This window comes from Lithobates pipiens, unplaced genomic scaffold (genome assembly GCF_037356315.1).
Source record: "Lithobates pipiens isolate NorthernLeopardFrog02 unplaced genomic scaffold, aLitPip1_a1.2 Scaffold_16, whole genome shotgun sequence".
In the NCBI taxonomy this organism is placed as follows: domain Eukaryota; kingdom Metazoa; phylum Chordata; class Amphibia; order Anura; family Ranidae; genus Lithobates; species Lithobates pipiens.
Window position 1 is genome coordinate 640,638,050 of NW_027507748.1, and position 13,076 is coordinate 640,651,125.

General features: G+C 46.2%; 1 protein-coding gene across 2 annotated transcripts in view; it reads left to right on the top strand.

Annotated features, from left to right (window-relative positions):
• Positions 1-1,096: 1,096 nt before the first annotated feature.
• The window catches only part of KPNA3 (karyopherin subunit alpha 3), an 84,943-nt gene continuing 72,963 nt past the window's right edge, over positions 1,097-13,076 (top strand). The window contains exon 1 of one of the 2 annotated variants that reach the window (XM_077484284.1): positions 1,097-1,304. In XM_077484284.1, coding sequence (XP_077340410.1) covers positions 1,236-1,304 — 69 coding nt within the window. In that variant the 5' untranslated portion in view covers positions 1,097-1,235. The remainder of the gene's footprint in view (positions 1,305-13,076) is intronic. The other variant, XM_077484285.1, reaches the window with a different exon arrangement.

Below are 13,076 nucleotides of genomic sequence, written 5' to 3' on the forward strand. Positions count from 1 at the left end.
TCCCATCCCAACTCCATCTACCACCCCAATTCCATTGCAGCTCTATCCATCCCCTGATCCCATCCTGGCTCCATCCATCCCCCGCAATCTCATCCCAGCTCCATCCATTCCCTGCAATCTCATCCCAGCTCCATCCATTCCCTGCAATCCCATCCCAGCTCCATCCATCGCCCCAATCCCATCCCAACTCAATCCAATCCTGGCTCTATCCATCCCCTGATCCCAACCTGGCTCCATCCATCCCCCCCATCCCATTACGAATTCATTTATTCCCCCAATCCCATTCCAGCTCCATCCATTGCGGCAGGTTAAGGGGGGAGAGCAACTCCGAAGCACTGGCCTGCTCAGTGCTGGGGGGGGGGGGGGGTGGTTGGGGTGACACCATGTTTTACTGCACCCGGTGACACCAACCCTAGTGACGCCACTGGATCGGAGAGGAGAGAGCAGTGGGATTGGGAAGGAGAGAGAAGTGGGATCGGTGAGGAGAGGGATAGGATAGAAGAGGAGTGCGATAGGAGAGGAGAGGGATAGGATAGAAGATAGGAGAGGAGTGCGATATGAGTAGGATAGGAGAGGAGTTCTCAGGATTGGGGTTGTCAGCTATGACTTGTATAGGAATAGCTCGGCGCTGACTCACGAATGGGGTGAGGTTGGAGGCCCTGGAAGGCGCTTATACTGATGGGAAGACGCGGGAGGAATGCGGAGTGACGGAAGCCCCTCAGCACAGGGAACACCCGCCTCCATCCGCCCTCTCATAGGAAGAGAGGGCTTACCCGGGTAGGCGGGGCCAGCGGCTCGCGGCAGAGGGAGGTGACTTCTGCAATCTGGCGCGTTCTTTTTTCTAATCACGTGACGCGGAACGTCGCCGCTACACCTCCAAACGTTTTTTTTCTTCTCGTAACTTTATGGCGACACTTACAATAAACATTACTCAGCACGTACACCTCGAAGGGGTTCTGCTCAGGGGCTTGTAACAGAGAGGACGGTCTGGGAGGATTAGGGGGCGTGACTGGGCACGCGACAGTACTGCCCGCGCCTGACTAGCAAGCGCCGCGCGATTCCAGAGCTCAGCCGCTTCCTCAGACACCCCCCTACCGAGTGACGACACAGCTCCGCCCCCATCCTCCTCCTCGAGGCGAGTGCGCGCAGGGCGGGGGAGTGCGGCTCGCGCGGTCCTTGTGGTGTCGCAGCCGGTAACGGGAGAAGTAGATCACCGAGAGCCTCACACAGCCGCCATGGCGGAGAGCGCCGGCCTAGAGAACCACCGGATCAAGAGCTTCAAGAACAAGGGGCGAGATGTGGAGGTGAGGGGGAGTGTGACTCACTGGCGCTGAGCCTGCTGCCGGTCTCCAACATGGCGGCCTCCGGAATGGGAATGGCTGAGCCGGCCTTACCGGGGCAAAGGCGGGGAGCTGAGGGGACGAGGCTAGGCCTCGGTCCTCCGAGGGGGAGGGGAGGAGGAGGAGGCGGCCAAGGACACCGCCGGGGATTATTCTACCCGAGTGCCTGGCTGCCCCCTGGAAGGGTGTAGGCCTGTGTGCCTGGCTGCCCCCTGGAAGGGTGTAGGCCTGTGTGCCTGGCTGCCCCCTGGAAGGGTGTAGGCCTGTGTGCCTGGCTGCCCCCTGACAGGGAATGAGTAGGCCTGGCTGTCCCCTGGAAGAGTAGGCCTGTGCCTGGCTGCCCCCTGGTCTACTCCACACTGCCTGGGTGTCTTCTACCTGGGTATGGATTTGTGCCTGGCTGTCTTCGGGGGTATGGGCCTGTATGTCTTAACAGCATGTAGACTAGTGTGCCTGGCTGTCAGTGGGCTATGGGCTCGTGTGCCTGGCTGTCTTCCATCAGGGTTTAGACTTGTATGCCTGGTTGTCCAGGCTATGGGTTCTCTTATGCCTGGGTGTCTTCCATCAGGGTATGGTCTGATCCTGTCAGTATCGGCTCTATTCAGGTAATCCTCATTATCATTGTGTCTGATATGTCTCTAAGCATCTATTTCTAGCCAAGTGACACCAGCAGGATCCAATGAAGAATGTGATATCCTGTTCTGGAGCCACACTGACAGTTCTTATTGAGTGATTTGCATCAATCAGGCTGGGTGAATCTGATCTGAGGCGTGTAGTGATCTGGCGAGCGAATCTGATCTGAGGCGTGTAGTGATCTGGCGAGCGAATCTGATCTGAGGCGTGTAGTGATCTGGCGAGCGAATCTGATCTGAGGCGTGTAGTGATCTGGCGAGCGAATCTGATCTGAGGCGTGTAGTGATCTGGCGAGCGAATCTGATCTGAGGCGTGTAGTGATCTGGCGAGCGAATCTGATCTGAGGCGTGTAGTGATCTGGCGAGCGAATCTGATCTGAGGCGTGTAGTGATCTGGCGGGCGAATCTGATCTGAGGTGTTTAGTGATCTGGCGGGCAAATCTGATCTGAGGCTGTTCCGCCGCTTGATCGTTCTTACGGGTGGCGGGAGGGGACCGCTTCCATCGGTTAGTCGGTCACAGGATCCGCCGGTCCCCGCCAGTTACCATAGAGCAGTGATGGCGAACCTTGGCACTCCAGATGTTTTGGAACTACATTTCCCATGATGCTCAACTACACTGCAGAGTGCAAGAGCATCATGGGAAATGTAGTTCAAAAACATCTGGAGTGCCGAGGTTCACCATCACTGCCATAGAGCTTTCCGGCGGACCAGATCGTCCCCGGAGTCTCTGATCGTTTGGAGGCCGGGTGCAATGTTATGACGTCACGCCCGGCCTCGATATTCAAATTAACAGCGCTGTTTTGTCAGGGAAGCCAGGATCGTTTTTTTTTTTTTTTTTCCCAGCCTAGAGGTGAGATATGGGTCTTATTGACCCCATATCTCACTGTAAATATGTCCGATCGTGCCATATTCCTATTACAAGGGATGTTTACATTCCTTGTAATAGGAATAAAAGTCATCAATTTTATTTATTAAGTGTCAAACTAAAAAAAAAAAAAAAAAAAAATGTAAAGTGCCCCTGTCCCCGTGAGCTCGCACACAGAAGCGAACACATACGTAAGTCCCGCCCACATATGAAAACAGTGTTCAAACCACACGTGAGGTATCGCCGCGAACGTTAGAGCGAGAGCAATAATTCTAGCTCTAGGCCTCCTCTGTAACCCAAAACATGTAACCAGTAAAAAAAAAAAAATTTAAAGCGTCGCCTATGGGGATTTTTAAATACCAAAGTTTGGTGCCATTCCACGAGCGCGTGCAATTTTGAAGCGTGACATGTTTAGTATCTATTTACTCAGCGTATCCTCCTCTTTCACATTATGCAAAAAAATTGGGCTAACTTTTACTTTTTTTTTTTTTTCCTGAAAAAAACGTGTTTGAAAAATTTCTGCGCAAATACCGTGCGAGATAAAAAGTTGCAACGACCGCCATTGTATTCTGTAGGGTCTTTGCTTAAAAAAATATATAAATATTTGGGGGTTCTATGTAATTTTCTAGCAAAAAAATTAGGAATTTTACATGTAGGAGAGAAATGTCAGAATTGGCCTGGGAGCGAAGTGGTTAACGGCTACAGTGGGCCTGCGGCGGGCGGCCACTCCAGAGCCTGCATGGGGATCTGTCAATGTAAACAAACATCTCCGTCCTGACAGGAGTTCAGATCGATCGTCTCTTCCTAGTGATTAGGAACAGCGATCTCACTGTACTCCCAGTCCCCCCCCCCCCCCACAGTTAGGAACACAGTTAACCCCTTGATCGGCGCCTTGTGTTAACCCCTTCACTGTCAGCGACATACAGTAATCTGTGCATTTTTATAGCACCGATCACTCTATAAACGTCAATGATCCCGAAAAAGTGACTGATCTTTCTGCTAGAGCTGCACTACTAATCGTTAAAAAAACGCAATCTCGATTCACCCTGCCCTCCCGACAATCTCTTCCGCTGAGAGTAGGCGATTATTTCATATAAACAAGTGGAGAGACTATCTGCTCACTCAGCTGTCAACAGAAAGCATCCTGGGCAATCTGCCAAGTGTAGAACCTGAAACATTGTAACTAAGCTTACTTCTTAGATCAAAGGGATAGAACTTCTTGTCTAAGCAAATAATCTGTACAGTCTGCCAAGTTTTCAACCACATGTAAATGCAGGGAGTTTAAACACTTAGTCTAAATCTTTTTCTGACACTTCTTAATGTGGTTGTAAACCCTTACAACACACTTTGACCTACAGGTAAGCCTAGATTAAGGCTTACCTGTAGGTCCAAGAAATATCTCCTAAACCTACATGGTTTAGGAGATATTTCCCGAAAGACAGGATGCGCCATAGACAGCGGCGCGCAGGTGCACTCAGCGCGGCACCCGTCAACGTCGATATGCTGTGCGTGGCGGCTCCCGTGCGCATACACGGGAGTGACGGCTTCGCCGAATGACAGTGGCGGAGCAGCGAGACCCACTGAGAAGATGGATGCGCTGGACTACAGGGGACAACGGTGACATCGCTGGCTCCTGTGTCAGGTAAGTGACACATAATGGACTACTATGCAATGCATAGTAGTCCATTATGCTTTACCTTTGCAGGGAATCGAAGAGGAAGTAAACTCATCAGGGTTTACTTCCTCTTTAAGTTAAAATCAATATTTTTTGCTAGACAATTACTTGGAACCCCCAAAATATAAATATATATACATTTTTTCAGAGACCCTAGGGAATTAAATGGCAATTGCTGTGATTTTAAAAGTAAAGCTGGCACAATTTTTTGCTTTATTGTGACAGATATGCTGAGAGAATCGTGATCTATCTTCTAAGCAAAAAAATTGTGATTCTCATTTTAGCTAGAATCGTGCAGCTCTACTGTCTGCCGCTATGTCACAGTCCCGCTAAAAATCGCTGCCATTACTAGTGTAAACTAGTGCCATCTATTCCCTATTTTGTAGACACTGTAACTTTTACACCCACAGATCGCCATGTACGTACCCGACGTGCGATGACAGTGATTGCACAGCCAAGCCGACCTGCCCCAGGTCGGCGAGTGGTTAAAATACAGGAGGGAAGCCTGTACAACTGCACAGCTAAAGGAAAGGCTTTAGCTTTTAAAGTGATAGTAAAGTGTTGGGTGTTGTGTGTGTTGTTTTTTTAAATTTTTTTTCTATAACATGTTATGTTTACCTGCCCTGTTCAGGGGTCTTGAACAGAGCAGCCCAAATCCTCCTCCTTGGGTCCCTATTGGCTGCCTCTATCCCCTGGTGCGACCTGAATCTCACAGAATTGCATAGCAATGGAATTGACGTTGTTTTCAATGTTGCCTGGTTACATCATGATGTGATTTTTGGAAAAGATTCATATACTACTTTCATGTGATTCCAGCTTAAAGCGGTTTGGTACCTAAAAATTAAACTTCATATTATTAAAATCACAAGATAGAATACTTACCTAAATGAACCCTGAAAAAAAAAAAATATTCTTTACTTACCTTTTATTTCAGATGTTTCTGCTGACTTCCTGGTTGTCCTCCCGTGGGAGTAGGCGTGGTTATCGTCCTCGCAATGGTCCCTGGGAAATTTCTAAGCTATTTCCCAAGAGTCCATGGGGGGACAATGAAATTGCGAAATCTCGTGAGATTTCGTTAGGACGCCGGTCACGTGACGAGGGCCTGTCCGAATTTGCCATTTTTAAAGTGGGCAGGCAGCTGTATCTGCCATTACCACCATTGCACACTGAGCATGTGCGAGATGGAGCGGAGCATGCTGGGAGCCGAGCGTCATCGATATACAGGAAGTAAATGCCTGTGGGCTTCAGACGCCCACACTTAAAATGGAAAACGCCAGAGCACTTTTTTAAAAGTCATCCCGAGGAAAAGAATCGTCGCGCCGGGGGTCAAAAAAACGCCGGACGTGGATGCTAAGCGAAGGTAGCAGTCGCCCACCTGTAACACAGGTAAGAAAAAAAAAAAAAGAGCGGAATCCCGCTTTGATATTGGCCACAAAGGATTTACAAACCTTATCAAAGTTGCACTGAATGTCTGATCAAAATCTGATCACAGCCGTGTGCACCTAGCCAAGTCCTGCTGGGGATTTTGGCAGCTCTATGGGAAAAGTTAATGCAGCTGCTTACCTAATGGCGGTCAATGTCTTACTGGATGAAGCAATGCACAATCTTTGGCTAGTGAGGTAGCAGCAATGAAGTGAAATGTTGCCGGGGTCGGGTCAGTGAATAGGTGAGTGGACGTTTAGTGATTAGGTTGCTGGTAAGTTGTCACCTGCGACAGAATTGGTTGTGACCTAGGCCAGAGAGTCATCTCTTGGGGACAGTACAGTATGGCAGACATGCTCTGCAATGGTCTTTCCTTTCCCCCTAATGGTGAAAAGGACTGTATAGGTTCCTTTCTAGCGATTTGAGAATTGCCTTTTGTCTGGCATATTTATTTGCACAGATTGTGTGTTTATATAGGAAGACAGGACTGATGGTAGGTTGGTAGCCTTGTTATGGGGACTTCAGTATACAGGGTAATGGAGGGTTGTTCTGTTATGGTCACTGGACAGCTAACATTAGGGTGAGAACGGCCAGGACCAGAGTACTATCCTGGACATTAAGGTTTCCTCTTGTACTTGGATATAAGATCTAGCTGAGCTTCAGTGGAGAAGAGGATCTGATACCTTTTTAGTGCAGTGACAAAGTTGTGAGACAGTGACTGTGCAGAGCTTCTCTAGTCCTACGTGACAGTCAATGGCTGTCCTGGTGACAGCTTGGTGTTTGTTTTGTAAACCTGGTGCAATACAGGTGATGAGGGGGTCCCAGCAATAGATCAATAGAGGTAGGTTGTGAGAGCCTAGGTAATAACACCTGCAGATTTCTAATGTGGTTGGTCACTTAGGAGGATACGACTTGGTGGCAGTCATTGTTCTGTATTGTGGGTTCCTCAGAGCTTAAAGCGGAGATCCACTTTTTTTTTTTTTTTTTTTTTTTGTTTATGAAAAGGCAGCAACTACAAAAAGCATAGCTGCTGACTTTTTTAATAAACAGCCGCTTGCCTGTCCCGCGGTCCAGCGATGTGGCTGCCTGGGGCCTCGCCCCTCTTCCTCTCTCAGAGCCATCATAGCGTCTGTGGGCACCCGGCCATGACAGCTTATGGATTCACGGCTGGGAGCGCATGCGTGGGTCGCGATGTGCTCTATTAGCCAGGCCAGATTGCTGGCAGGGAGGGGCCGCTTAGGGTGAGAGGAGGAGTCAGCTAGGTGGCCAAAAAGATGGAGAAAGTGGGACAGGAAGTCCCACAAAAAAAGTCCCACCAAAAAAAACATGCCAAATGTGGCATGTCAGGGGGCGAGGAGTGTTTAAAGCTGAAGTTCCACTTTTGGGTGGAGCACTGCTTTAAGTAGGTTGTAAGTGGATTTCCAGAAATGCTCATGAACCGGTCTTTCCTTTAGATGTGAGGAATATGTTCTTTATCAGATTCCTGACTGATTTCTCTAACATTTTACACACAAGTCATATGGACCCATCTATAAAGAGTACACAGCTCAGACAGTGTGACTCCTTCACATGTGTCAGGGAGGATAGGGATGTGCTATTATTGTCCTGATTTAGATGTCACTAATGAACTTGTCATGGAGCTATTGTCACACTGGGCGCAGCATCCTCATTGGACATTTCCTCTTCATACACTGCAGTGCGTTTCCATGCTAGTGACAAGACTGCATCCAGAAAGTTGTCATGCATTTTTCTTCTGATGTAATGCACAATATGCATTCTGTGATATTCTTGTTGTATGTAAGCTCTATACATTTCTAATATTTCAACCATTTTGTTCTGTTAAATATCCCATTTAAAAGCATTTCTACAAAAATAGCTATCCAGCCAGAAATCTTGTGAGCTGATAACTTCCTGCTGTCTCTGCCTCCTGGACTAGATTTGTTAACTTGCATGTTAAAGTGGAACTTTAGTCAAATTTAAGTGATTGTAAAGTCTTGTGCTTTTTGTGTTTTATTTTTAACCAAAAAAAGTTATACTTGCCTGCCCTGTGAAATGGTTTTGCAGATCCTCATCCTTCTCGGGTTCCTCTTCGGCTCTCCTGGCCTCCCTCCTGTTAACTGACCCACAGCAAGCAGCTTGCTATGGGGCAGGCTAGCCACCACAGAGCGACAGCCTGGTCCTGCCCCCCTTTCATTCATCATTGGCCAACTGACTTTGATAGCAGTGGGAGCCAATGGTGCCGCACTGCTGTCTTAGCCAGTGAGGGAGGGGAGTCCTGCGCAGCCAAGACACTGATGCAGCATCGCTGGATCTAGAGGGACCTCGGGGTAAGAGGGAGGCTGCTGAATGTAGAAGGTTTTTTAGAATGCATGAAGGGGGGGAAACCTTCTGCCTTTTACAATCCAAGTCCTGCTAGATGACTTCAGGCTGGCCCCTTTTTGCATATATAGCTATGCAAAACTTTAAGTGTCTACACTGTTTAAAATCTAGTAATATACTGTCTCGCCCTGCTCTGCACATGCTCAGTTGCTCTCCATTTTAAGGGCACTGACAAATATGTGAAGGCCGATGTGCTGACAGCGGACTGGGTAAACCAGTATTAAACCTTCCTATCCTTTACAGCTGAGAAAGCTGCTTCTGTTTGATCTGAAACTGCCATGGTGTTTCACACGAGGACACAAATGTGATAGCTGGCAATCCCGGCATTTCAGGAACGTATCTTCTTTTTTGGGTTTAGTTCTGCTTTATGATTTTATGCTATTTAGGGGCTCTGGGCTTCAGAAAAATGTCACTCCATCAAGAAGAAACAGGAGCAATGCTGGAGGCAATTTACAGCATACTAATTTTGGTAGCATTATTTTAAATGTGTAATGGATGTTCCTTGCTAAATATTATTATAATTTTTATCAAGTTGTTATGGATAAAGTTTCTGCCCCACCCCCTCCTATTAAAGGAAAAGTCTTGGTGCCACCACATCTAAGGATGTTTTTGTTCTTTGTTTAGATATCCTTTTACTTATAGCGCTATACCTAATTTGTTTGCTTTCTTTTTGGCAGCATTGCTCAGGAGTTAAAGGGGTTGTAAAGGTAAATATTTTTTTTCACCTTCGTGCATTCTATGCATGAAGGTGAAAAAACATCTGACAGTGCCAGCCGCCCCCTTTACTTGCCCACAAAAAAACTTTACGACCCCTTTAAGCTTTTCTTCTTCTTCTTTTTTTTTTTTTTTTTTTTTTTTTTTTTACGCTGACTGCTAGTAACCTGGTCATAGACTGACTTTCACTCGCTTCTCTGCGTATTTACCTGGCGTCCGCATGTACCGTTTATATGAAAGGCAGATTTAATGCTAAATGTTGTTATTGGTGGCTCTGTATTTTAGACAAACCTTTATCAACCGAGGTTCCTCCAGATGTTGGGTTTAGTTTGCAAAGAGCAAATTTGGCCTTTAAATTAAGGCAGGCCATAGATTAAATTTTCTTTCCTTCAACCATGGGTTACAGAAATGAAAATTGCTTGTTTTTTTTTTTGTTTTTTTCCCCCTAATCGGCAGAGTTGGTGTTGATGGGGAATCCCTCCTGTGGAGTTATTGTGTTCTCCCACCATGAGGGATAAGCAGTCTCAAGCCATCCCTGCTGGGACATCAGTGATTATTGCTAGTGGCTATAGCAGCTCGCAAAAATTGCATATAAAAATCTGACATTATGATTGTACCCAAGTAGATTGAGGATTGAATTGGGTAAAGTCACCTGGCCTATTCATAGAATCTCGGCTGGTCCCTACTGAACCGGCAGACATTATAACCATCTATGGCTTATTTTAGTAACCACTGAAACAATCTTTTTATTGATCAATAGAACATTTCTTCCCACGGACTACCAACCGCAAATAACTATTGCATAGAGCAGCCCTGGGTGCCAAGTATGCCACATTACTGCCCCCCCCCCCACGTCTGTTTACATAAACGCACTGTGAGCTGTAGATGTGTAATTAGCAAGAGTTCGCAAAGATCCAAAAAAATTATATCAAAAGGGTTCCTTGCAAAGCTTGGCACGTTTGCTTTGGATCCTAGGAGCCAGCTAAAAAAGTTAGGAACCAGCTTGTGGCAATATGTAACGTGTATAGCAATCAATTTTTTCATATGTAGGTGCCCCAACACATGCTTTTCCATTTTTGTATATGTAGGGGGGACCTCAAATTGTTTGGGGGGGAATTTTATGTGCTTGGGTGTAACTTTCAATTTTTTACAATTAAACAAAATTTAAAACTCCCCCTCCCATATTGCTGATGTGTTCTCTTTAATGAGACGTACAGGGTCTAAAAGACCCTGGATGCAATGTGGGAAGCTCAGGTGGAGAGATTACTTCACTTCCTGTTTGCTAAAAAGATTGGCCCAGGACAGGAAGTGAGGGAAATCTTTTGAACGGCAGCACAGTATGTTAAAGCGGAGATCCACCCAAAAGTGGAACTTCCGCTTTAAGTATTCCTCGCCCCCTGACATGCCACAATTGGCATGTGATTTTAATTTTTTTTGGGGGGGGGGGGGGCGGAGGGTACCTGGTTTTCAGTTGGACTTCCTGTCCCACTTCCTTCTGGCTGCCTAGGCGGCGATTTCTGCTGGACCATGGGACAGGTGAGTGTCTGTTAAAGAGGAAGTAAACCCTGATGAGTTTACTTCCTCTTTTTTTTCCCTGCAAAGGTAAAGCATAATGGACTACTATGCATCGCATAGTAGCCCATTATGTGTCACTTACCTGACACAGGAGCCAGCGAAGTCGCACTGTCCCCTGTAGTCCGCCGCATCCATCTTGCTGGTGGCGTCTCGCAGCTCCGCCGCTGTCATTCGGCGAAGCCGCGATGACGTCACTCCCGCGCATGCGCACGGGAGTCGACAAATGCGGCAGCTCCATTTTTGGAACTGCCGCGTTCGGTGTGCCTGCGCACCGCTGTCTACGGCGCATGCGCCGTAGACAGCGGTGCCCGTTTTCGGGCAAATATCTCCTAAACCATATAGGTTTAGGAGATATTGCTTGGACCTACAGGTAAGCCTTAATCTAGGCTTACCTGTAGGTCAAAGTGGTTTGTAAGGGTTTACAACCACTTTAAGTGAGCAGCTATACTTTTTGTAGCTGCTGACTTTTAATAAACATAACACCCAGTGGAACTCCTATTTTAAGCCAAGATTTCATTGTGAAGTCAGATGCATGTTAGTTTTTAAAGCACAGATGAACCTAGATATGAAAATTAGACAAAGGTGTTTCATATATCCACTGTCACTTTTGTAGTACAAGGCACGTGTCCTGTATGAGTTTTTTGAAATATAGAAGGGAACCTTGAGATTTGTAAAGTATTCAGCAAGCTTGCATAAATCAGATCATATTTCTTACTGATTAGTCATCCCTGTGTATGGATCTTATCCGATGGGGAAAAAAATGCTGGAGAACTGCAATAAAGAGTGCAGCCATCTGGGACCCCTAACATTCTTTTGCTGCGTGCACTGCCTTAAACTCTGGGAGGCTGAAATCCCTGGCACCCCTTATGACAGTCTCCGATTAGGAGGAAGGCCAACTACAATACTTAACCACTTCAATATCAGGCACTTACCCCCCTTCCTGCCTAAGCCAATTTCCAGCTTTCTCTGCTGTAGCTGTTTAAAGGACAATTGCACAATCATGCTACACTGTAGAGCTGCACAATTAATCGTTAAAAAAAATCGTGATCTTGACTTGATTGACTCTTCCATATAAACAAGTGGAGTAACTATCTGCTCACTCAGCTGTCAAAAGAAAACATGCTGGCAGTCTGACAAGTTTTCTTTTTTTTTTTTTTTTACTTGCAACATTGTAACTAAGCTTCCTTCTTAGATCAAAGGGATAGAACTTCTGCGTAAATAGATAATCTGGGCAGTCTGCCAAGTTTTCAACAAATGTAAACGATATTTAACCAAACACCCATAACAAGAGATCTGTATATGGATATACTAGGCCAGGGCTCGACAAAACCCGGGCGCCAGGTCGCATTTGCGACTAGAATTAGCGAACTGGCGCTTGGGGCAGCACAGCTGGGGGGTATGCTGTCTCCGCGGACCCCCCCGGCGCGATCGCGTCGGGCTGCGCGGCCGGTAATTTAGCCCCCGGCTTTGAGGCCTTCTACGATCCTATGGTTCCTTCTGGAATCTGGCGCCCTCTTGTGGTGGCCGTTGGAATTACAACCAGCAATGCTAATGGATGCAATGCTAGTTTTCCCTGCCTGCCAGCCTATCTTCCTTCCCTTTACTCAGAACCCCTAAAAATTATATATATATATTTTATTCTAACACCCTAAAGAATAAAATGGTGGTCGTTGCAATACTGTCTGTCACACCGTATTTGCACAGCGGACTTACAAGCGCACTTTTTGGGGGAAAATGTATTTAATAAAAAAAAAAATAAGACAACAGTAAAGTTAGCCCAATTTTTTTTTAATATTGTGAAAGATAATGTTGCGTCGAGTAAATCGATACCAAACATGTCATGCTTCAAAATTGCGCCCGCTCATGGAATGGCGACAAACTTTTACCCTTTAAAAACTCCATAGGCGACATTTAAAAAATTCTACAGGTTGCACTTTTTAAGATACAGAGGAGGTCTGGGGCTAGAATTATTGCTCTCACTCTACCGATCACAGCGATACCTCACATGTGTGATTTGAACACCGCTTTCATATATGCGTTCGCTTCTGCACGCAAGCTTGGCGGGACAGGGCGCGTTTAAAATATATATTTTATTTTAACTTTTATTTTTATTTTTTTCACTGTTCTTTAAAAAAATAAAAAAAAAAAAAAAAAAAAAAGTGTGTCACTTTTATTCCTATTACAAGGAATGTAAAAATCCCTTGTAATAGAAAAAAGCATGACAGGTCCTCTTATATATGAGATCTGGGGTCAGAGAGACCTCACATCTCATATTTACACTAAAATGCAATTTAAAAAAAAAAATCGTCATTTGAAAAAAATAAAACAAATGTCCCTCTAATAGCTATGGGCAATGACTTGGAGACAGGTGAGGGGCGCTATCTTCACCTCACTCGTCTCCATGTCAGGCCAGGGACAGGTCCGGATCGCCGTCACGGAACTGGCTCCTAACTTTTTTAGCTGGCTCCTAGAT